At 39.8% G+C, this 26,640-nt stretch overlaps 1 protein-coding gene across 3 annotated transcripts in view; it reads right to left on the reverse strand.

Annotated features, from left to right (window-relative positions):
• slc29a4a (solute carrier family 29 member 4a) overlaps positions 1–26,640 on the reverse strand; it is a 138,510-nt gene that overhangs the window by 51,805 nt on the left and 60,065 nt on the right. For all 3 annotated transcript variants that reach the window (XM_051933767.1, XM_051933766.1, XM_028814406.2), the window contains exon 2: positions 5,162–5,360. In XM_051933767.1, coding sequence (XP_051789727.1) covers positions 5,162–5,360 — 199 coding nt within the window. The remainder of the gene's footprint in view (positions 1–5,161; positions 5,361–26,640) is intronic.

Here is a 26,640-nt window from a genome sequence, read left to right on the forward strand (position 1 = left end):
AAAGACCATGACAAGCGTTAGAACTTGAAAACCCTTGGAATATGCAATTTAATGCAAAAAGAGCAAAGTGCTGCACATTGGCTACAGGAACATCACTTATAAGCACATGATGGTAGACCCTATTACAGAAGATGCAACCTCTGAAAAGGATTTAGGGTTTATGTTGACATAATGTTGTCAATGTCTAAGCAATGTGAAGAAACAATTAAAAAGGCAAATAAAATGTTAGGTTATATTGTAAAAATAGTTGAATATAAATTAAGAGACATTATACTCAGACTATATAATGCACTAGTGAAACCACATCTGGAGTATTGTGTGCAGTTCTGATCACCACAGCACAAAAAAGACATAGCAGCACTTGAAGCTGTGCAGAGTTGAGCAGCCAAGTGCATCCCAGGACTTCAGGACACGTCCTACTGTAACAGAATTAGACCCGTTTAGTCTCGAGCAGGGGAAACTCCATGGGGATCAAATCCAAGCCTTCAAAATTCTCAAAGGTGTTGATAAAGTCGATCTAGCACAATTCTTTCAGCTAAACAGTGAATCTCGTGCACAAGGACACCCGTGGAAATAAAAACTGAAGCCAGGAAGCATTTCTTTATGCATTGAGGAATTGCAGGAATCTGGAACAAACTACTAAGAGATGGGGTTGAAGCAGAAACCTTGATAACCTCTGAGAAGGATCTGGATTAGATATTGGGACAGCTTCGCTATTAGCTAAACAAACAAGCTTGATGGACTGAATAGTCTTCTCTTATTCTCAAATTTATGTTCTTGTTTTAGTATCATTTCCTAGTTTGAGACAGCATTGTGGCCATTACACTGGTTAATCTCACAATGGCCTATATTTATTATTAAGGTTGCTTTTACTGCAGACAACTGCTTTCCCCTAAACTGTTCTGAACACATGATTATGATACGTTAAGCCAATGTCACATTACAGAACTTCTAGTCGGGGGGCGAACTTAATGACTGCAGTGGCAGATCACGTCACCTGGGTATGTCTAGCTATACGTCTAGTTACCGCTAGGGTCATCAAATTATGGCACTGTGTGGTGACTTTCCAGTACAACTCCACAATTGCAAAGTGCTGCCTGACAGAGCTGGTTCCCACACAAAGGGTTTACAGGTATGACGTGTTCAGCTGCCGTCTTTGCCCTTTTTTTTTCCATTCCATCGTGGTGTATAAAACGCCACACAACAAAACACATGAGCCGCTCTTCTGTTTGCAAGGTCAAAAAGCATTGCTTATTCCTCATTGCTGCATTATGTGCATTGTACTTTCAGCTGAGCACTCATTGTTTGTTAGCTCCCACACATGCAGTGCCCACCCCTACGACTATAAAGGCAAAATGACACCTGCTAGAGTCAGACTAGTTGGACTGAGTCACTGGGGATGCCACAGTACATGAATGGCTGGTCATTGGGAGGGCAACACAACCCCCCCGACTCTCAAAGATTATGTAAATGAAGTCTGTGACTGTTAAAGTCATGTGATGTGACATGGGCTTCATAGGCAGTGAAAACTGATTGCGTGTATGCAGTTTGAAAGTCAAACTCATCTATGGTGAGGACCCCGAGAAAGAACAATCAACAAAGAGCACTGCCATGTTAGATATCAACAAGTCAAATCTTACTTGGGACAGCCACACTTGGACACATTTCAGGATGAAAGTAAATTTGTGAAGACATTCTATGTAATTAATTGAGGACCTGTAAGCATCATGTACATTAATTATAAACACACAGTGCCACACAAGTGCCCATTTTGTCCAGTTCGTGGAGCCGTATCCTGTGCCAGCAGCATCAGTCACAGCAGAGACACAAGCCCAAGGATAGGTTTCGGTTTATCACAGGGCATGGATTCAGAGTGTTAACTCAATAGGGAGAATCTGGTTAAGAAATCGCAACTCCACTACAAGGTCAAGTAAACAAAAATAGCAACTTTTAAAAAATAACACCACATTCTCAAACATATTTGACCAAAGTCAGTGTCTGAGTGTATCACAGCATCTTTAGGCACAAAGAAGGAAACAGCTTTAGTCAGAGCACCAGTCTTTTCCAGGGCCCACTCACACACACGGGGTCAATTTGGGATCATCAAGTAACCTAATGTGAAATATCCAGAAGAAAAACACACGACTAACAAGCAGACTCCACCTGAACAATCACCTGGAATAGGATCTGAACTTGGGATACTGGTATCTGTGCTATACCAGTGCTACCCACTGTGCCCACATGCTGCTGCCAGGGGAGGCTCTGGTCTCTCCGACTCTGAATTGAATATTGGAAATACTGGTGGCTAGCATTATCAGTAAGACAAGAAAAACTGAAATCCATTTCTGGCCATTAGCCATATTAGCAGGTCCAGGATGAGACAAAGCAGCTCTGCTTTTGTGCTCTGTTGCCAATAGACAGTTGTGACTGGCTGTTTGTTCAAAAGTATACATCCTCTCATTGCATTTATCAAATAAATTGCTGGTAGTTCTAAATCACTTCAATAACTTTAAACATCTTTATAACTTTACTTACCACAAGCTTAGGGTTTGTGTCCTCTAATGTGGGGTGTAGCACCCCCCCTCCCCCCCCCCCCCCCTCCTTCCTATGGCTGTGCCCATTTCTGCAGGCAGTTTAGTGAATGCCTCACAGAGCCAACCAGGTGGACTTGCCATCCACAAGGCTGATGTTTTGAGTGCAGTGTGACAAGAATTAGGGGCACAGACCACTCCATCAGTATTTTATAAAGAAATGTATAACATAAATAAGAATAAAACACAAAGCAATACAAGAAATGGTAATGTAGCAAGTTGCGCTGCTGTCCATATTTCTTGAATCCCCCCCCCCCCCCCCCCGTTCAATTTCTTGTAGGGGTGCATTTTGTGTGAAAACATGTTGTCCCTCTGTTTTGTAAGGTTTCATCTGGATATTCCACTTTCTACCCACAGTCCAAAGAGTGCTCAGATGTTGTTAAGTGGTTCTAAATCGGTCAGAGTGACTGTGTCTGCAGTCCTCAGGCTTCCATTAGGCTGCATATATACATAATAAAAGCCATTTATTCCTGCATAGCTATCTGCACTGAGTGCAGGCTGAAACGACAATATGACAACAGCACAGATAACAGCACAGATGAAAGGTGTTATATGATACAAATAGATAGATAGATAGATAGATAGATAGATAGATAGATAGATAGATAGATAGATAGATAGATAGATAGATAGATAGATAGATAGATAGATAGATAGATAGATAGATAGATAGATAGATAGATAGATAGATAGGTTCCCTGCCTACACAAGAATCTGGGCATAGGATGCCATCTGAAGAGTGGGTATGCTGGCATCCTGGCAGGATTAGATGGAGGAGCATTACCCGGCCAGGAGGCCAGCTTGGAGAAGGACAGGGAAGCTGCATTGTTCAAGCTACATGCTCCCCCAAACTGATAGGTGGCAGCAATCCTCGAGTCAGGTACACCAGGGCATGCTGGGTGTTGTAGTACCGTAAAGCAGCCTTGTGAGGGTCCCTGGGTGCCACCAGGAGATACTATTAAGAGCTGTGCTCCTTGGTTTTGAGGACTTCTTATTGACTCGGAAGTACTTCCATCGGGCTATGCCCTGGCACTGGAATTACTGCCAGATCCTAAATAAAGGGAGACATTCAACGTTCATCTAGATGGGTTGGAGTTCGGTGGAAGTGGACAAAGCTCGCCTGTGAGGAGTGGAGTAGAAGAAGGAAGAGAGGAAGAAAGAGTGTGGATTTGTGTTGATAAGTGTTAAAGAAGCCTTTTGTAGGGAAATTGATAATAATAAATCTTATATTTGAACCTGTGACTTGTGCTTGTGTGGTGGTGTCTGAGGTTTGGGGTGCTGCAATGCCCCCCCCCCCCCCAGATAGATAGATAGATAGATAGATAGATAGATAGATAGATAGATAGATAGATAGATAGATAGATAGATAGATAGATAGATAGATAGATAGATAGATAGATAGATAGATAGAAACTGTATTTTTGTAGATATATGAATTAAAATACTAGTTTTCCCCAACAGACTCCTGACTGTTAAACAACAGAACAGCTTATCCCAAATATATTTGTATCGATTTTATACTGTGTGTTTATATACTTTAAAAAAACAGCATAATATGGAGATTGCATAAGATATATCCATCCATCCATTTTCCAACCCGCTGAATCCGAACACAGGGTCACGGGGGTCTGCTGGAGCCAATCCCAGCCAACACAGGGCACAAGGCAGGAACCAATCCTGGGCAGGGTGCCAACCCACCGCAGGCATAAGATATATGTGCCTAATTATTACATTTATTAAAGTACCTGGCTTGTGTGTATTTTCTGCTTGGTTGTTGTTCCGGTTTATTCTGATTATCGCCTCTTATGTTTTTGTGTTAGTTCCGTGTGGTCTGTTTATTATTTGTGTTCTATGTCTTTATATGTTCAGCCATTTCTTGCGTTTTGTGGGTGGAACCTCCAGGAGGCGGGGCCACCCTGATATCACTGCTGCTGGGTCCTCCTCCACCTGCCTTTATTTTGAGGTCAGGCAGGGTCATCCAGCAGCAGATCACTAAATGTTGTAGGAGTTATTTGTGAGTATTGCTTTTCTTGTCATTTCTAGTTTATTGCATATTTCTTGCTTGTCCGTCGATTTGCCTTGTGATTGTGCCTAGGGACTTGTTCAACTAGATATGCCTTTTAGGCAAATAGTTGTCGCCGTATTTTGTTCTATTTTTACTATTTATGCTCTTTACTGATTTTTGCTAATAAATTCTCAAGTATTAAAGTTTTTTTTGGATTGTCTCTACTAGCCAGAATTTTATGGTGTCTCCCTCCATCCAGGTAAGACCATATCTGGGTTAAATAAACGCAAATGAAGGCAGATGATAAACAGTAATTGAGCATTTGCATAACATGAAATTTAAACTTTTGCTCAATGCAGCAATGCTATTAACTTCATCACTTCTACACATCTCCATACTGTTGTTTGTACGAGTTTATTATAAAATCACTGGACCAACCTGAATGAAAGATATGGAAGAAGCACCAGGCCGTATCACACCCGGGAAAAACTGAGAATGAGCTATAAAAGAGAAGCAATTGAAAATATTGTGCACAAATATCTACTTGTAATAAGTAATGACATACTGGGTTCTGTGAATGCAAGGACGCCCTTGTCAGGGATGTCTTTAACTTGGCTGTCCTCCTCCTCCAGCTGATAGCTCTCAAAGCTGAAGCTCATGACGACGTTCCCCTCTGGGGTGAGGACCGGTGTGCCCCTCTTTCGGCTCTCCACTCCCACCGATCCCATCCTCAAGTCCTTTTCTCTTGCTGTAGCCAGTGCTCCCTAAATGGAAAACACAAACTGAAAGTTAGCACATGTTTTGGGTAGGAGAAACAAACAAAAAGATATTCAAGTCCAAACAAACCCTAAACTTAACAGGATCCTGACAAAAGTGAAGGAGTAAAGTTGCTAAAGGCCGAATCAAAAGCCCTTTGAGGCAGTAAATTTGCAGTGCTGCTTGAACAAAGGAAAAGTGAAGAATTTACGCTCATTTTCAGAACGACTTCAGTAGAAATAACGTGAGAAATCAAAGCACCACAAAGTGAAGGAGTGAAGTAGCATTTTTATCACAGCTATACCAAAAGCAAAGTGAATGGCTAAAATGACTCTCGGGCACTTTTCTCATAGGAATAAAGTGGGAGAAAATCTGCTCTTCAAGACTTCGCCAGAAGAACCATAATGAAGAAATAAAAGTGCTTTTCAAGCAAAAGCGCTGCTGCAGCATTACTATGAAATAAACATGCTGAGGGAGCTAAGGTCCTCTGTAACTCCATTTGAGCACTTAGAGGCAGTAAATCTGCTCTTTAACGCACTTATAAATAGGGTTTAGTTTTCCATGTTTTCCCATTTTATCAACTTATCTATGAGTACAAATATAGTTCAGAATCAATTTCGGATTTTGCTTTTTGTTTAATTTGTTTTGAAAGGGTCGCAAATATTTCATTTTCTGATGCCATTTTTTTTTTCTTGGGCACTTCCTTTTTGTGGACCAGTTGCTCACATGTCACTGTGGAAAGTCATCCGGAGGTACACGGCACATGATGTCACAGTTGTGATGGTATAAAGGTCATTGTTTCATTTCCAGACTACCCCACATACAGATACTCAAAAATCAAATATAATTTATCAAAGAATGCAACTGCAGACTTGATGGGAAACTAAGCTCAGAGCATTGAAGAGACTAACCAGCCCCAACATATAAGTACAATTCTAAATCAGGAAGTGAGACACCTGCATCACACCCACATTGGATTAAAACTGCAAGATTCATTCTTTGCCATTCCAGATAAAACTGGAGAGCAGACAAGAAACCTCTGACCAATAAGAAGGGCAGGCTGTAAAGGAATCATGAAGCTTATAAAGTTATATCCTGGAACAACATTAATTTTCATAGTGGCCAGACGGGACTAAAAAGACATTGGGATATTTAACCATGACTAGACTGAGGATTTGATGTCTGCAGAGATACAACACAAGTTTGAGTTAGAAACACCATTCCCAGAGGTCAATGGCCAAATACTTAAACTGGCCCATAATGGGGATAGACACCCAGAAAGTTGCAGAATAACTAGAACCATTAAGTGATAGTAAGGAGGATTTCAGCCAAATAATTTTATACCCTGATATAATTTTAAAGTATTTGCCAAGAGTGTTCCCTAAATATAGGTGTATGTCCTCAGAATAAAGAAAAATTCAATGGCTCTCATTATGAGGAGAGATTGACATACTGTAAGTAATTTAGAAGTACAAATGGCCTCAGCCAGCGGCCATAATAAGAAAAGGAGAAGATAATGTGTGAATTTGTGAGAAGCACAGCTGAAGGAGTGGATTATAATGTTTTTAATCATGCCCACAAACTCAACATTAAATCTTGTCCAGGACCTGCCAGAGAAATGACCAATTTGATCAAATGCCTTTTTTTAGCTTTAAGGGAGAGTAAAGAAAGCTATAGAGAAAGAAAAGAAGGGAGCTGCCTTGATTATATGAAGCAGTCATTTGAAATTATCCAAGACAAAATGGCAACAGATAAAGGCTATGTGCCAAGACTTTAGCAAAAATTTTCACATCTGAATTCATTAGGGATAACGGCCTAACATTGTGACACTGGGTAGGGTCTTTACCTTGTTTTAGTAGGGGAGTGATTGCAGTGTCGAGTCTAGGATTTAAATACTGAGAGGAGATGCATGCATTCAGCATTTATAAGAGGCGTAAAGAAAGCTGTTCCTAAAAGTCTGAAATGAAGTCAGACAGACTCCCATCAATTCCTTGGGATTTGCCTTTATTCATAGAGCTCACAGCCTCCTTCAGCTCGTCCAGAGTAACAGGGATGACAAAACATAATGCTTCCTCCTCTGCAAGGCCAAATTAATGAATCAAAAAAGATCAGCAGACTGCAAATATCTGAAATATCAATAGAAAAAATGTTTGTTCATTTGCTTAGGATCATTAGCGATTGCACTAAATTCCATCCTGATACCAGAAATTATAGGAAATTACTTATTATGATAGACACAAAGAGCTAAGAATTTACTGGACTTGGTCCTGATGCAATGGATCTGAAGCTCTCCTTATTGCAAGAGCAAAGAAACAATAGCAAAGAAATTCATAAAATAACAAAAATACAAAGATGAAACAAAACCAAAAAAGAAAAATGAACATTATAGGAGAAACTGTAATTAAATAACAAAAAAAAGGACAACATAAACAAGAAATAAACTTCAGGCAAGGAAACAATTCCAGCTGTACCAAAACAAAAGGAAACATCCACTAATTTTCAGCATATACCACCACTCCTCCTCTTTCAATACTGGCCAATCAAAAACACTGTTAGTATGCTGAGTTAATTTTATTTTCACTTTTTCTTTTCGTTTTTTAACCTTTTCTTGCACATTGTCTCTCATGAAACCAAAGTAAATATAATAATACATCCTGGAAGCAACATGACAGAGTAAGTCTGAACTTCTAGAACTGCTACAAAAGAAATACTGTTTCACCATGGAAGGGTTTTGGGGTGACCCTATCCTAAAACATAGATGCTTTTATTCTGTTATGTAGACCCACACATATGTCCTTCACCAATACTCTTGTTTTCAAGTCCCTGCAACTCACTTGTCCTGAAAGGAGAAACAGCTCAGCAGTTGCAATGTACTAGCAATGGGCACTAGAGATCTGCTACTGTGTGACACTTTTCCTATTAGTAGACGTCTCCTCTTTATTCAGTTATACCCCATATATCAACATGGAGCAAATACTAAATGCAAGCAAGGAGAGCAGGTAATACATTTTTTTTGAGTCATTATACAGAAATGATAATGGCAAATCACCATCAATACAACCTGACTATTCCAAGAGCTGTCCTGGACGATGCTGGCCAACACACCCCAAGTGTGCATGCGTTGATTCTCCTAAGGTTACATTGCTGCATCTCATGACATGTTTTCTTCCTCCTTCTCCTCTTTCTTGATTCTCTCCTCTCTCCTCTCTCCCATAATTTCACATTAAGCTGCTGACTTTTTTAGAAGATTTTCAGGGTCACGGTGAACACATCTCAGCCCCCCTCTGTCCAATGTCTCCTCGACAGGCCATATCAGTTCATGTTTACGAGGTTTGTTTGTGCGAATATACTCAAATGTTTAAGGGATTCCCTTCCAGGCATGTGGAAAGTCCAGAAAACGGCTGTTTTACCATTTAAAGTTTCATCTTGCTAGACTGCCATTTGGCAGTTATAGGTTAAATTTTTGGTAGTTTAGCCTTCTGTCTGCTGTCTCTACTAACACATCCTCTTTCTGTGATTAAAATGTTCTAATTCTACAGATTTCAAGTGTTCAAGTAAAAGAAAATTGCACTTAGGGTTTTAAATATCAGAAAATACAGGGCTATTCAAAATGAAAAAGCAGATTTCAAAAATGTATTTCAAACAAACTGTATAAGACAGAAACACATTCCGCACATCACTGAATAGAGGAAAGTTCAAAGTTTAAAAATTCAACTTCAAGAAGATTCAAATGACTTCATTTTCACGCCTCATTCCCACTTGGAGGTCCGGCGTTACCTGAACGACAACATTCCAGGACGATGGATTGGAAGAGGTGGACAGCAAAATCTTACTCATCGTCTATGGCTTCCCAGGTCTTCAGACCTTACTCCCTGCGATTTTTATCTATGGGGGTACAAAGAAAGAGTGTTTGTTCCACCTATGCCCACTAATCTTCAAGATTTGCGAGGTCGAATTGAGGAAGCTGTGAATTCAGTAACTAGGTACCACATGGCTCTTGTGTGGCAAGAAATGGTCTACCGTTTTGATGTTTGTCGCGCTACACATGGTGCTCATGTTAAGTGCATGCAACCTCAAGGACCATAGAACCAAACTTTGAACTTTCTTCTATCCAGTGATGTGCGGAATGTGTTTCTGTCTTACACAGTTTGTTTGAAATAAATTTTTGAAATCTGTTGTTTCATTTTGAATATAATATAATATATATAATATAATATAATCCCTTTAAAGCACAAGAAATCTAACGTAATAAAATCACCTTCCTCTACAAATACATTCAGAGAGTAAAGTTGCTCTTCAGTGCTTCTCTAGCATAGACAGACTGCCTGTCTTCCAACATACACAAAGCGAGGTAGCAAATCTGCCCAGCGAGAACAGACGCACATGGAGGGAGTAAACCTGCTCTCCAGCCCTGCTGTAGCAAACGTAATGCGAGGAATCTGACTTGACCTTTGGAGCTATTAATGCAGACTTGAGACAGGAAAGTAACACTGCTACAGCACAAGAGCTTTTAAGGAGTAAAGCTGCTTTTCAGTGTTGTGAAATCAAAGAACTACTTCTGTGATTACAAGTGTTTTGAAAAATTGGATGGAACTGCCACCTGTACAGAATTATTTCTGTGATGTCAGCAAGAACATTGCCTACATGTTTGGAAAAATTCAGAAGAAGGAATACCTATCTACCTTAAACTGAGATCCTGACTCTCTGTGGTATAGGAATTTTCACGATTAATAATCAATAAGATGGCCATCCAGGATGATGTCATAATAATGTGGGTTATAAAAAAAGAAATTTTAACTTAGTTAATTAATCACCAGTTTTGTCTTTTTTATTAATCCAATAATTCTGCAGTTGTCCTACTTTATCTACCTTACCTTTCTCTGTTGTAGTAGAGGGCCTCCAGCCTTTATATACAATTTAATGATAAACCCAAGGATTGTAGAAGTTTGATAAATGAATATATGTTGTGAAGACAGCCGGGATCATGACCCTGCAGGGATGCCTCCTTAATGGAAGAATTGGGGAGATGGCTTATGAAGGGCACTATCTCCCCCAAGCTGCTATTTGGCAGCCCCCCTGGAGTGCAACAGCACCTTGCATTCCAATAGGGCTGTATGGGAATTGGTATTTGTCGGCTCAGCCCTGTTGGGTTCCAGGGGTGCTACCAGGGGGTGCTGCAGGAACTGCTGAACCCTTTTATATTGGGCTCCCGCCTTTCCTGGAAGTACTCCTGGGCCACAATTATACGACACTGGAAGTACTCCTGGGATTTTGAATATAAGGAGCCACCTGCCTTCATTCAGGGAGTCAGAGTGGTGGGGAGGCCGACGCTTGCCTGAGGAGGAGTGGAGAAGGCTGTGACGGAGAAAAGAGACAAAGTGCTGTGATTTATTATACTGTGCTTTATTCTGCGCTGCTGTAGCTGTGTTTGGTGCTGGTGGGAAACTTGGGAATCATTTCCCACTACATAAAAGCCTTGTGCAGATTTTGGGGAAATGGCGTACCCCCCTGGTGATCACAATATGTATACTGACATATAAGCCTGCTCGCAGATACACAAGACAGAATACATATAATATATAGGCTTGCTGTTTACTGGTTATTTAGAGTTCTACTATATCTTAGTATAGATAAATAGTTTTACGATGCCAAGTCTTTATGGATGATGACCGATTTTGTGTGGATTTGTTGCTTTGTTGTTGCTTTGGGTTCACGTGAAGGATTCTTCATGTGTTGGAGTATATTCTATCTCTTTGCTGCATGATGCTTGTCAGTGCTTTGTTGCTTCCTCGGCTTGCCTTCTGCTGTCTTTTGCCACTTCATAGAGAGAAGTCATTACTCATTCTGGCCCAAGAGTTTAGACGCTGAAATTTACTTCTTGAAGTAATGGCTTCTCAGCCCCATCAGACTACTGGAACACAGCTTTGGTTTGACAGACTGGGTCTCAGCTTCAGGTTCACAAAGATAAAACTTTATCAGCTTTGGCTTTCCAAGAAAGTGTCTCATAGCTTTTAGGTTCTGAGATCAGGATTCAGATGTTTTTGGTCATTTTGGAGAGTTCCCCCTCCATGAGCGAATCCCAAAGATGGTGCCCAGAGAGAATCCATGAACTTCTCTTTACTTGCCATTCTCTCCTACTCCTCCCACTTACTTTGAGAGAGATGGGGTGCTTGTGGTTTTAAAGGAAGGCTGAACCATCTCCAGATTGGATTAAAGTCACTTCCAGTTACAAAATATAGGGTGGTCCAGATCTAACTATGCAACTTTTAATGCAATGCACCACCCTGTAAGTGTCTTCTAATAGGCAAGTTCTGTCCATCCTAGTTGTCATCCCTTGAATTATTGGGCTTTGTCCTTGCTTGAGTCCACTTCGTGCCTTCTAACTCAAGAGACCTGCAAAGGGCCCTCTAGAGAGATGTCAGGTCACCTGTGATTTACACCATTGTTTTCAGATGAAGTCTAGGCAGATCCTGGTACAAGATGGAGTTCAGTCACTTAATTTGGAATGCAAATGGAGGTTTTGTGCAGCTGGATGCCTGTATCCTTGTTAAATCTGTTTTCTAAACAGGCCTGGTGTGCCACTGAAGCCTAGCAGAATGGCCAATATGAACTTTTTCCTACAGTGATCATAAAAGATCCTTTGGCCATCTTTTTTAAAGAGTAGGGTGTTTCCCGATGTCCTGGCAAAATTGCCCATCACGACCTGGTCATTCTGGCCTCCTAATCACCCCCTCTAATTGGCTAGCTATCTCTCTCACCTCTTTATCACCTAATAACTAATGTATGATCAGCACACAAAATGGCTTCCATCACATCATGCAGGTGTTTGAAGTGGCTCCCCTCTGTCTACGTAAATCGCATTGAGAGTCCTTAAAAGCACTTTATAAATGCAGTGTCTTCTTGTTCTGCAAGGCCATACCATACTTTATTTCCAGTAACTTTCAGTGTTAAAGGCCAAACACAGAACACAAATGAATAAAGTGGTCCATCAGTGATACTTAGTGGGAAGAACAACACAATAGCTGACGTTATAAACCATAACCAGTCCACACAGCAAAATAGGCCACTGAAATGATGTTATGATATTCTGCTGCTGCTCAAAGGATTATTGTGAGAAATAAAGATAACCAGGAGATGGAAGTGGAAAAGAATAATCATAGTAAGAAAGGAAAACCAGGTCAGTGTCAAAAAAGATCAGGCAATCAAAACACAAAACAAGAATCAGAGGTCGAACGCAAAAAGAAGACTAAAAGCCAAAAACAAAATTTCACACTGTGGCCTTCATGATAAAGAAGCTAACTTTGATAGGTTTGAGGTTCAAAGAAGGAGATAATGTGCAGTATGAATGCCACCATATTTACATCATCACATCCTGTGATGTAGCTGATGCGACAATCACAGTCACATGATGCATCTTATCACATTGCCTAAACAAAGAAATGGAACAGGAATAACATAAAACTTTGTCAAATCACACTGAAGTGATCAAACAAAAAACTCAAAAACAGATTCTATGAGGTATAAAATATGTACAATAAGCTGAAATACACATTGTGACCTGCAAGGGATGTCTCTGAGCCTCAAACCTCGGACACAATTGCACAGACACCAGTCTTTTATTCACAACAATACCTTCACAGGATCTCTTGCACAATAAATATAGTTCTCCTTCCAGACACGTTTGCCTCCATCTTCTCTTGACTCCGATTCCCAGAGTGAGGTGAGGCACCTCCTTTCACCCTGGACCAGGGAGTACATTTGGTACCAGAACACTGCCCTCGGGGAGCACTTCCAGGTCGTGCAGAAACAAGGGAGTTCAATACTTGTGGTTCCAGGGCTAACCTGCAGAACCACAGTTCCCATGCCACCCTGCAGGTGTCCAAACCAGAGCCATGCTAGAGATGCACTGCCATCTATCATACTTGGAGAACAAACATTCTTAGTAAGAAGACTCCCCAAAGCCCATCCATTAAAGGGAAAGGAATGATCCTACCATAATGGTCTCCATGCTGGGTAAGAACACACTTTACACCCCATTTGGGATGTCGGTCCATCTGTTTTGTCTATCACAAAGTACAACTTATGTTAATTGTTACAAATAAAGCACAGAAAGGCTGGACCCTCACTAGCCTGTAATCTCAGCAGGTGCCCCCACATCCAATCACCTCATCTCTACCCAGTCCGGTACCATTTATCACCATAAAATTGCTTTATTTTCTGCTAATGCAGCATGCAGTACAATCCCACTCTTATTTGGCAAAAGAATTTAAAAAAAAATCTTATTATGTGTGGAGATGTAAAAAAAAAAAACAAAGAAATGAAAATATTGATTGAGATTAAACAGACAGACAAGACAATACTGCGAGTCTTTTTGCTGCGACCTTGAAGAACGCCATATTTAATAGTTGTGCAAACACCCACTGTCCTGTTATTCTACGCAGCCTGATTTTGTTTTTGTTTTTTTGTTATCTTTTGTACACATGCGTTGGTTTTCAGTCCCACGCCATCACAAATACAAGCATGTGAGTCTTACCATATTAATGCATCCCCCACCTCCTCGTCAGACCGTGCTACTACGAGCTCTTCTGTAGAAGAGACAGATAACAGATGGACAGCCACCCTGCTGCTTTTCTTTTCCAGCAAGGTTTGTTTGGAGTCTGGCCAGCTGGCGTGCGCCCTCAAAAACCTGTAACATTTGTCCAGTTAATTCAATCTGACTTGGAGCTGTGGGAGACAGGGGAGCCTGATGGGGCTGAGACACCTGGGGTTACAGACCTTCTGTGCATTACTGTGCATGTTCTGCATGAAGAGCCTGAGAAAGCCAAAAATCCACAGCCAGACAAGTAGCAGGTTGGAGAAAGAATAAAGTCGACAGCCAGTCCTTGAGTTATGGATCGACAGTGCTGCTGTAAACTCATCCTTATTAGTGTCAAGTGCTGAGCTGCTGACCAGGCCAATATGGCTAGTTGGCAGAGCAGAACATTGGGTAAAGGATCTTGACAGAGGGTGGCTTTGTCACTTGTGGTTCCCTACAGAAACTTCCAGGAAATCTGGAAACTGCAGTAGTTCAGTGTTAAAATCAACGTGTGTTGTGTGTGTGTGTGTGTGTGAGTGTGAGTGTGCGCAGTAGCTGTATGTATTGTACGTATGTTTGTAGTAATTCACAAGAGCACTTCAAATATGTGGGCGCCTCTACAGTAGTTCACAGTTAAACACTCCATGTGTTAGCAGACAGTTGCTCACTAGCACACTATAGGTGTGTGTATATGTTCTCGATATTAGGGGGCACTGTTTAGCCTTCCCCAAACACAAATAAAGCTAAGAAGGCTAAAGTATTGTAAAAGTAAAAGGTCTATTTTAGCATAAATGAGTAATCAGACCTACAGCCACTCTAGACCTATCTATACAGGACTTGCCCACCTAAACTCTTAAATATACTGGTTCTTTAATTCCACTTTACAGAGTTCTGTGGTTCCTCATAGAATCATTGCTTGATAAATTGGTTCATGGGACTTTACAATGTCCTAATTTAATTCCACCAGGGGGGGGTAAACGTTAATATTTAACATTATACATAGTTATTGTCTGTTTTTTTCACCTGTATTATTATCATTCTTTAATTTAATATTATTTATTGTATCAATATGCTGCTGCTGAAGAATGTGAATTTCCCATTGGGATTAATAAAGTATCTATCTATCTATCTATCTATCTAATATGTGGACAAAACTGAAACCTTTCATATATAGTAGGCACCCTAGAAGGATATAGCAGACCAAGAAAACCTGAACGTAGCTACCAAGGGTCCTTTGAAAATCTCAAAACCATCTGTGATCATCTGTTTAAGGCTATTTATGGAAAGTGTTATGGATCATAATAAAGATTCTTTCTGGAACCTTCATGTGGACAGTTGTTTTGTGAACCAAAAATGGGTCCCTTATGGTATTGATTGGAAGAAGCACTTTAGCACCTTCATTTTTAAGAGTGTGCCTAGTTATTCATATCCTCCTGTTCACACCTATGGGCTTTCTCCTTTTCCTTTGACCTCATGAATCGTAGCTCCTATTTGTTACAATTCATCTCAAAATAGAAAGCCAAAACTGCCTTATAAAACCTCACTCAACTTCAATTGTTGAATTTATTGACTGAAAAAACTTGCAATTATTTAGGTGCAAAATTTTAAGATAGGCCAAAAATCCATGAAAAAAATAAACCATTCAAAAAAGGCATAAACAACAAAGCAGTTATCAATACCGTACAGCAGTGTTTTCTGGGACATCTCTAATCAGGTCACCCCAAGTCGTGAATTACCATTAAAGTGAATGACAAAGAGTTGTGAACGGTTTGTTTTGTCATGGGTTGCCTCTTGCATAGCTGAAACAAACCATCCTGACACCATTCCTCAGCAAATCTTCAAGGGGAAAGGACAACATTGGGTGGCGATTCTCCAAGGTGGAATGCTGACAATTGGTGGAGATTTCTCAAGGGGGGTCCTCACCTGCCAGATGATGTTCAGGGGAACAAATGATGATCGTCCACTGTTACACAGCATTTACAGGTTGCAAAGACACACAATAGGAAAAATTGGGTCATGAAAAAAAAATGTTTAAGATTTTTACCACACAGAGTAAAGAAACAGCAATATAAGCAGAAATGAGCTGATGTCACTGCCACAAACCGTTCTCAACCCTTTTTCATTGACTTTAATGGTAATTCACAACTTAGCATGACCCAATTTAGAGATGTCCCAAGAAACCCTGCTGTAAGGTATTGATATCTGTTTAGCTCTTTCTGGACTTCAGAAAGCACAGCACAGAAACAGAGACCATGTGGAAAAGGTGCAGACCTTCAAATTCTTATGAACCTACATTTCAGAGAACCTTTCCTGGTCTGAAAACACCACAGCAACGATCAAAAAGCACAACAGACATGATAACCACCTTTTTCCACCTTCTCGAACTTAGAAAGTGTTAAATGTTTGGAAAACGTATGGAAACGTAAATCGTTTAGAGATTTGTATATAAATAATGTCTTAATAATACATCCTATGAACAAGTACACTCCAAATGTAGTTTCCGATCAACACAATTTTTCTTCTATCTCCAAATTAGAAGCTTTCCTAAGTGAAATCTGCCCAATTTTCCTCACCTCCCACATATTTCTATTCCAGAAGAGATATTGAGCAGTCTTGGACAGCATTTCTATAATATATAAAACCATTTTAAAGTCCGTTCCTTTTAAAGATCCCAGAGTACAGTGGGGAAAGGATCTCTTACGCAACATTTCAGAAAAGGAGTGGAAGGCAGCCACGCACAGAATTCACTTTAGCGCCATATGCACAAAGCATTCAATTATTCCATTTAAAATTATTTAATAAGCACATCTGTCTCATTTAAAATTGTCCAAAATGTTTCGAGGGCAAGATTCAACCTGCAAACATTGCAATCGAGCTCCAGCTTCATTCATTTGGGCATGTACCAAATTAACATCATTCTGGACTAAAATCTTGAAATGCCTTTCAGACAGCCTTGGTGTCACAATCCCTCCTAATTCCACTAACAGCTGTGTTTGGTGGGCTTCCAGATGGGCTTAAAGTGGAGAAGGACAAACAAACTGTAACTGCCTTTACTTCACTACAAGTATGTAGACTTAGACTTATGTGGAAGAATCCTAACCTACTACTTTTAAGTCAGTGGGTAACTGATATTATATTCTATTTGAAATTGGAGAAAATCAAATTCTCACTTAGAGGATATGTACAAAACTTTTTAAAAAGCTGGCAGGACCTAATCAATAATATTTTAGAATAAGCTTTTACATTGGGAAGAAAGACTCTCAATAGTTTTACTCTGGCTGTTGGCCTTCCTCTCTTTCTAATGGGTGGGGGTTGAATTGAATTTAGTTGTGTTAAGTTTGACTTGATTGTATGGAATGTTACATATTTTCAATAAATTCAATGAAAGTAAAAAAAAAAAAAAGCACAACAGAGACTGCAGTTTCTGAGACTGCTCAGGATAAGCACCTTGGAGCAAAAACTATTGGTGGCTTGTTATTGTTCAGCCATTGAGAACACCCTGGCATATTGTATCACATGACAAGAAGGCTCGCCACAGAGTCATAAACACAGCACCAAAATGACAGGCTGCTGTCTGCCCTCCTTGGAAGACATTGCCCGCTTCCACTGTCTCACCAGAACCACAAATGTCATCAAGGATCCTTCACACCCTGGTCACCACCTGCTTGAACTGTTGTCCTCTGGTCGGTGTTATAGATCTTTGAAAGTACGGACCAAGAGATTCAGAAACAGTTTCTATCCAGTGGCCATAAATACATTGAATAAAAATAAGTTTTGGTCAGTGCTGAGAAATAGAATCCTACATGTTGCTGCTGCTTTGTGCAGCAACTCCCCAGTGAAATGATATTATTTATTGTATTAATACTAGTTTTTATTGTATTTTATATATTATTGTATATTTTTACAAGCAATATTACTGTTTTATATATGTTTTTTGTTTGTATTATTTGTTTCAGCATTGGTTTGTTTTTCACAAAGTAGGGTTGTTTTGCTTTTGTACCCAGATGGAGTGATGTTCATAATTTTGTTGTAAATTATTTTACAACAACAATAAAGACTTTCTGTTCTATTCCGATTCTGTTTATAAAATCCTCTTAGGTATTTGGAGTATCAATTACTGCAGAGCTTGAGCAGGGCTCACCCCTGAAACATGGGATTGAGGACAAATTAAAAATGCATAACAGAATAAAAACAAAGGGCAAGCATTGCATCAAAAGAAAATAACAAAAAGAGAAGCAAGGATGAGGCCAGACTGAAGCCTTAACACTCTCCTCTGTAGTCAGAGTTCATCAACTAAATGGCAGGAATGTGTCTTTAAGCTCTGGCCAGGAACCACTTTTGGCCATCAGGAATGAGTCGTGCCACTGCTGGGGCCATCCTATCAAGAGCGCCCTCTAGTGGCTAAAGGTATTCCTGAAGTCCTGTGAGCCAGCTCCTGTTTAAAGGGAAAGCCAACTTCAGGTTACCTGTTCCACATTATGGTTACTGGATTCACTGCCCTCTGGTATTCTCGAGATACATTTCACTTCTGCCTACAGGGTGCACACGTTCTTTCATCTTGTAGTTATTAGCAACACTTTAAACACTTTGTGACTTAGTATTTAGATTCATCATTTCAATTTTGATTTGTTCACAGCTGTTTGCAGTCAGTGGGTGGAGTTTTCATGGCTACTATTGTGTTGTTTATAGTAATGAGGTCTGTTTAAAATAATAAAAAAATAGCACTCGCTACAATCCGCACTCTCAACTTTGTCAAGTAAAAGTAACACTTTTCATTTCAGCAAAAAAACTGTTCTGTGACACATTTAATTATTTATACTCACATTTCATGTTGTGATTATTTATTTATTGTCACAGTTCACAGTACTTTTCTTGATTTGCATGATTTTTATTTAATTGTTTTATTTGTTTGTTAGTTTATTTGTTTAACTTTGTCTGAAATACTCATCCATACCCACCATCTCATTTAGTGGCAGCATAATGACATCATGCACCACAATTTCCCCAAAATGATTCCCCACAGGCAGAAACCTCATGATTATTCCTGAACATTCATGGCCTCATTACCTCAAAACATCGCACAAAATAACTGCTTTTGTTTTTCTAGCTGCAAATTTTGCTTTAAACTACTTTGCGTTTTTGTCAGTAGATTGGCTAGTGTTTAAAATTTTGAAAGGAATGAGTCCAGTGGATCGAGACTGTTAATTTAAAATTAGTTCTTCAAGAACACGGGGACACAGTTGGAAACTTGTTAAGGGTAAATTTCACACAAACATTACGAGGTTTTTCTTTACACAGAGGACCACAGACACTTGGAATAAGTGACCAAGTTGTGTGGTAGACAGTAGGACTTTAGGGGCTTTCAAAACTCCACTTGATGTTTTTTTGGAAGAAATATGTGGATAGGACTGGCGGGCTTTGTTGGGCTGAATGGCCTGTTCTCGTCTAGATTGTTCTAATGTTCTAGATTGCCCTCTCATACAACTAATCCCTGCATGCTCCTATACCATTTTATCAAAGAAAGACATTGTGGACTTTCTGTTGCCCTCAACTAATAAAAAGAAAAATCTAGAATATTTCACCCTAAGAAAACAGTCAGTCTTTACTTTCCAAACTTGCCTATTTATTTATTTGTTTGTTTGTTTGTTTGTTTAACTTTGTCTGAAATATTTTACATACCCACCATCTCATATAGTGGCAGCATAATGACATCATGCACCACGATTTCTTCAAAATGCTCCTCCTTAGGCAGAGCCCTCATGATCATTCCTGAACATTCATGGGCTCATATCAAAAATCTAGAATATTTAAACCTTAAGAAAACAGCCAGTCTTTGCTTTCTAAATAGTAGGATCCCCTGACAGTAACCTTTATAGGGCACCTTGCACCGCTGTGGTGCACAGTGAGTCCAGTTGGTGTTACTCCAGTGTGACCAGCAACACCACAACTGTCACCTTTTCTAGTACAAAATGTGTGTTAGGCCCCGACTCCTGTCTCTTATGATTTGGTATTGTATTTAATTTTATTGTGGTGTTTTGTGATCACATCACAGAACCAAAAATAACATCCATTTTCCATTTTATAGTGATTTGAAAAAGTAAAAAATATCTATCTTTTTGCTTTAACGCTATTTAGACCTTGGTTAAACTAAGTAACCGGGCAAGAAGAACTTTGGTCAGAGAATTGACCAAGAAACCATTGATCACGCTAACAGACCTTCAGAAGTCCTCTGCTGAGATGGAAAAACCTGTCAGATGGACAACCATCTCAGTACCACCATAAATTAGACATTAATGGTGGAAGCCACTCTTGACAAATAGGCATATTAACAGTTTAAATGACTCAGAGAGCAGGAGGAAAAGGATCCTCTGGTGTGATGACACAATATGGGTAGAACGCCAAGCCTTATGTCTGGCAAAGGCCAGGCACTGCTCGTCCATATTACTAACCAAGAATGGTAAACCGGATGGCATGGACACAGGTACACGGTGATGGGACCATGAGACATACTGCGCAGGTGCGTACAGCGCGTGTCTCATAAACCGCACGCGAAGTCGTATCCACCGCGAACGAAGGAATCACGGCCCAAAAACGAAAGAGCTCAACTGACATGAATGAGAAATGAAGCAACAACACGCCCATACCTAACGACTAACGACACAGCCATACAAAAAAGAGGATTCTGCGCTGCAGCCCAGATTCAAACGGAAGAGGCTACGGCGGCCCCACATCGCCATATTGTGAGTGGCACTACTATGGAAGGCGCAGGCGTCACTGCCATATTGTGAGTGGCACTACTGCAGAGTGAAGTTAGGGATAATGTGTTAGTTAGGGATAATGTGCTGCTTGGGATTGTACAAACCACTGAACGCTTTACACCGAATTCAAACATAATACAGCTCAACGATACAAACATGAGCCCACCTAGATAAGATCAATGAACGCAGGCGCCTACAACGCGCGTCTGAAACTGCGGAAGCAAAGCAGGCACGGGTTCAAAACGAACGAGCTCGACTGACGGATATACAAACACGAGCCTGGCTGGATAAAATCAATGAACGCAGGCGCCTACAACGCGCATCTGAAATGCCGCAAGCAAAGCGGGCACGGCTCCAAGACGAACGAGCTCGACTAATGTATTTCAGGATACCCAAGGCCGGGGGTAGGCGAGCGAAGTCGAGCAGGGGGCGGAGCCCCCCTTGTCATCTGCCTAATACCATCCCTATGTTGAATCATGGTGGTGGTAGTATCATATTATGGGGGGGCTTCTCAGTAGCAGAGACAGAGAGACTGAGCAGATGTGAGGGAAGGATGAATGTATCAAATACAGAAGAAAACCTGCTCCAGAGTTCATGCGACCTGAGACCAGGGAGACCTTTCAGCCCAACAATGATTCAAAGCATACAGTACAGCCAAAGACAACACTGGAGTGGCTTTGTGACAAGTCTCTGTGTGTCCTTGAGTGGCCCAGCCAAAGGTCAGCCTTAAACCCCATAGAACATCTCTGGAGACTCCTGAAGAGTGGCAGTTTGCAGATGCTTTCCATCCAATTTAACTGAGCTTGAGAGGATCTGTCAGGATGAATGGGATAAACTGCCCAAATCAAGACAGTAAATTATTTTTTTTTCCTTTTCCAGTTCCAGGATAGTTTCATTATACTCAGTAAATTTTAAGGGACCATCTCAAAAATGTGCAGCCATCCAGACGATAAAGCAGGGCCTGTTGTGTCTTTCCTTATCAGTTAGCTATTCCATTTGTGTGTCTCTGTTTTAAGACTGCAAACAATTTGTTACTTAACACTATTTATAATATTTGTGTATTTGCACCCTTAACTGGTAAGTACATCCATGAAGATGTTCTTTCATCTTAAAGAACCTGAAAAGCATGAAAAGCTCCAAGGCCTTCAGAATTACTTGTGGCTTTCCTTTGTTGCCTGTGAGCACTGCTTTCTGTACAATTCCAATTAGAGGAGAAGTTGTAATGCATATTTTTAGTTATATTTCATTTATGTATAATTTTGTGGTATGATTATTGTGCTGTTTTAATAGACATTTTCTTTGACAAAATTAAGTTGTTTTTTTAATAGTCCTTTTTTTAAATGAAATGCCACATGCCAAGGGGTTTATCCTGTCAGTGAAATTAAAATTATAATAAAAATTGCAATAATGATAATTATTATTTGGAGCCCTAACACTTCTTTCTCCTCCCTGGCTCTTCAATGCTTTGTCTTCAAGTCTTCCTGGATTTCCTTCAGATTGTTCACCCAGGCTGTTTATGCATTTTGTTTTCAAGTCTCCCATCTTCCCCTTATATGTCCGTTCTCAGTGGCTCTGTCTTCAGACATCTGAAGAATGCTCCAAAGATCGCGCCGCTTTTTTTACAGGCTGCAGAGTGTTTTTCTTTTTCTTGGCCGTCATCCTTAAACACCCTCTGCTCTTTTAAAATCAGTGTATATTTACTCCATGACTATAGCATAAAAGGTGTGGGCCGAGACCATGACTAATATCAGGCTGCACTTTCAAATTTTCCAAGGATAATGTAGTGTGGGAGACAAAATAATACTTAAGTGGTGCAGCTAGAAGAGTACAATAGATTTACAAAATCCAATTAATATGGTTAGTGGTGCTGTCTCAGGTCCAGGGATTCTGGTCCGATGTCCAGTTCTGCTTGTCCATTCTGTGTGGGTCTTTATGGATTTCAAACATGCATTCTACTTCTCTCCCACTTCCTATAGATGTATATAATCAGCTAGCAGCTGAACATAATTTGACCAAAAGTGAAGTAGTGTGCCCTGAAATGCACTGGCACCCCTCCGGGGATGAGACCTACATTATGCCTGTTGCTTGCCCGAGACCTTTATTGGAAAATAAGGTAATTGATGGAAGGATGCATCATTATCATTGAGCTTTTGACAATTGAGAATATCTTGTTTTACTTGGTGTATCATATGCTCCATGAGTCTGAAAATCGACACCTATAGGACAGCTATAGCATCTAAGGCATTCTCAATTAAATTTACTTATGTCAGATAGCATGTGGATGTGCTGGTGTGCCCTGTGATCAGGGAGATGCCCACTGTAGGAGTGTCAAAAGCTCCTGTGAAAAGCTAAACTTCACCCTCACAATAAAGTTCTATCTATCTATCTATCTATCTATCTATCTATCTATCTATCTATCTATCTATCTATCTATCTATCTATCTATCTATCTATCTATCTATCTATCTATCTATCTATCTATCTATCTATCTATCTATCTATTAGTACATTTAATAAATATCATTATATAGTGTCTTTACTAACTATATATCTATCTGTCTATCAAATAGTGCCTTTAAGAATATTTATCAAATTCTGTATTTAATTAACTGCGGTGGGCTGGCGCCCTGGCCGGGGTTTGTTTCCTGCCTTGCGCCCTGTGTTGGCTGGGATTGGTTCCAGCAGACCCATGTGACCCTGTAGTTAGGATATAGCAGGTCGGATAATGGATGGATGGATGAATGTATTTAATTAACAAATTTATGTCTCTTTATGTTTCCAGCAGTTTAAAGTCACAATCTTTACTACAAGAGTACAAGAACTCCCATGCCTCTTGCTGGAAATCCAGCCATGAAACAGGGGCTCAGACTCCTTGGTAATCATTCAGTTCAGAAAAACGGATGGGGTCTGATTGGAAAATCCTAAAACTGACAGAACATCAATGCCTAATAATTCCAGTTAGTCTTGTTTCCGAAATGTCTAAAAGATATTATGTCAATGTCACAATTACCAAAAGGCATTCTTAACTTAAAGAAAGAGTTAGTAACTGAAAATGAGCAGGAAGCAGAAGTCAGGCTTAAAAACATTAATACAGTCTCTGTGATTTCTTCTGCAGACACATCGATGTTCCTTCCCAATCCCAAAGACTTTTGTGATATATCAACTGCTGATTCTAAATTGACCATATAAGTACAAGTGTCTGCCTGAATGTCCCTTGTGATGATGGACTAGTGCTCTGTCCAGGGTTAGTTCCTTCATTGTAAAACCTGCCACTGGGATAGGCTCAGGCCCCCCAACCCGAATTGGAGTCAGTGAGTCTAAAAATGTCTTCTGATAGATAGATAGATAGATAGATAGATAGATAGATAGATAGATAGATAGATAGATAGATAGATAGATAGATAGATAGATAGATAGATAGATAGATAGATAGATAGATAGATAGATAGATAGATAGATAGATAGATAGATAGATACAGTTGTGTTTGAAAGTTTGTGAACCCTTTAGAATTTTCAATATTTCCGCATAAATATGACCTAAAACATCATCAGATTTTCACTCAAGTCCTAAAAGTAGATAAAGAGAAACCAGTTAAACAAATGAGATAACAATATTATACTTGGTCATTTATTTATTAAGGAAAATGATTGAATATTACATATTTGTGAGTGGCAAAGGTATGTGAACCTCTAGGATTAGCAGTTAGTTTGAAGGTGAACTTAGAGTCAGGTGTTTTCAATCAATGGGATGACAATCAGGTGTGAGTAGGCACCCTGTGTTATTTAAAGAACAGGGATCTATCAAAGTCTGCTCTTCACAACACATGTTTGTGGAAGTGTATCATGGCATGAACAAATGAGATTTCTGAGGACCTCAAAAAAAGAGTTGTTGATGCTCATCAGGCTGGAAAAGGTTACAAAACCATCTGTAAAGAGTTTGGACTCCACCAATCCACAGTCAGACAGATTGTGTACCAATGGAGGAAATTCAAGACCATTGTTACCCTCCCCAGGAGTGGTCGACCCACAAAGATCACTCCAAGAGCAAGGCATGTAATAGTCGGCGAGGTCACAAAGGACCCCAGGGTAACTTCTAAGCAACTGAAGGCCTCTCTCACATTGGCTAATGTTCATGTTCATGAGTCCATCATCAGGAGAACACTGAACAACAATGGTGTGCATGGCAGGGTTGCAAGGAGAAAGCCACTGCTCTCCAAAAAAAAACATTGCTGCTCATCTGCAGTTTGCTAAAGATCACGTGGACAAACCAGACGGCTATTGGAAGAATGTTTTGTGGACGGATGAGACCAAAATAGAACTTTTTGGTTTAAATGAAAAGCGTTATGTTTGGAGAAAGGAAAACACTGCATTCCAGCATAAGAACCTTATCCCATCTGTGAAACATGGTGGTGGTAGTATCATGGTTTGGGCCTGTTTTGCTGCATCTGGGCCAGGATGGCTTGCCTTCATTGATGGAACAATGAATTCTGAATTATATCAGAGAATTCTAAAGGAAAATGTCAGGACATCTGTCCATGAACTGAATCTGAAGAGAAGGTGGGTCATGCAGCAAGACAATGACCCTAAGCACACATGTCGTTCTACCAAAGAATGGTTAAAGAAGAATAAAGTTAATGTTTTGGAATGGCCAAGTCAAAGTCCTGACTTTAATCCTTTCGAAATGTTGTGGAAGGACCTGAATCGAGCAATTAATGTGAGGAAACCCACCAACATCCCAGAGTTGAAGCTGTTCTGTACGGAGGAATGGGCTAAAATTCCTCCAAACCAGTGTGCAGGACTGATCAACAGTCACCGGAAACGTTTAGTTGCAGTTATTGCTGCAAAGGGGGGTCACACCAGATACTGAAAGCAAAGGTTCACATACTTTTGCCACCCACAAATGTGTAATATTCGATCATTTTCCTTAATAAATAAATGACCAAGTATAATATTTTTGTCTCATTTGTTTAACTGGTTTCTCTTTATCTACTTTTAGGACTTGAGTGAAAATCTGATGATGTTTTAGGTCATATTTAAGCAGAAATATAGAAAATTCTAAAGGGTTCACAAATTTTCAAGCACAACTGTAGATATATAGATAGATAGAAATGTATTTGTCCCAAGAGGTCAATTTAGCTTTTTAAAGAGTTTCAACAGATGTTATATTTGTTACATTTTTAAGTAGATTGTCCATAGTGTTTGCTGTGCTGCACAGCATTGGTGATTGCATCGAGTTTTCATGTGATTTATTTGAAGAAGGTTGTATTTGAAATGTCTGTGGCATTCAGTATTGGATTATTGGATTAAATGGGTCTGGAAAGTGTATACAGTGCTCTGAGCTTGCATATGTCAAGGGTGTTTAAAAATAAACAACTGAAATTTTACAAATAGTGTTTTTATAGGTAATGTGACCATGCATTTAAAAGGCACCTGCACTAACAACAATAAAGAAACAAATCTGAATGGGTTAATGCACAATGTGGACTAATTTTAATAAAGCTGATAGGACTTGAGCTGCAATCTGTTGAAATCTTAAAGCTTTAACCAAAAACTGTATATTGTATTTTCAAAAATATGTCCAATAAAATCTTTTTCAAGACCATCCTATCTATCTATCTATCTATCTATCTATCTATCTATCTATCTATCTATCTATCTATCTATCTATCTATCTAGAGCGTACCATACGGCAGCTATATGTCTTTCCACCATTTTGTCTTTAGATTTATTTAGCACTGGTTTATAATGCTCATAACTTATCAGACATGCCATACAAAGTGTTTTAGAAAGCCATGAACAGCCCTGCAGCATAATGGAGATGCAGATTTATTTACAATGAAATTGCACTGAGCTGTTGTAATTTAACAAGTCAGTAGCTTTTGATCTCCTTGCAACCTTTTTGTGATTTAAAATCCATTGTTGACGGTATTTTAATAATCTAAGGATAGCTGTTTG

This window comes from Erpetoichthys calabaricus, chromosome 11, assembly GCF_900747795.2.
Source record: "Erpetoichthys calabaricus chromosome 11, fErpCal1.3, whole genome shotgun sequence".
Lineage (NCBI taxonomy): Eukaryota > Metazoa > Chordata > Cladistia > Polypteriformes > Polypteridae > Erpetoichthys > Erpetoichthys calabaricus.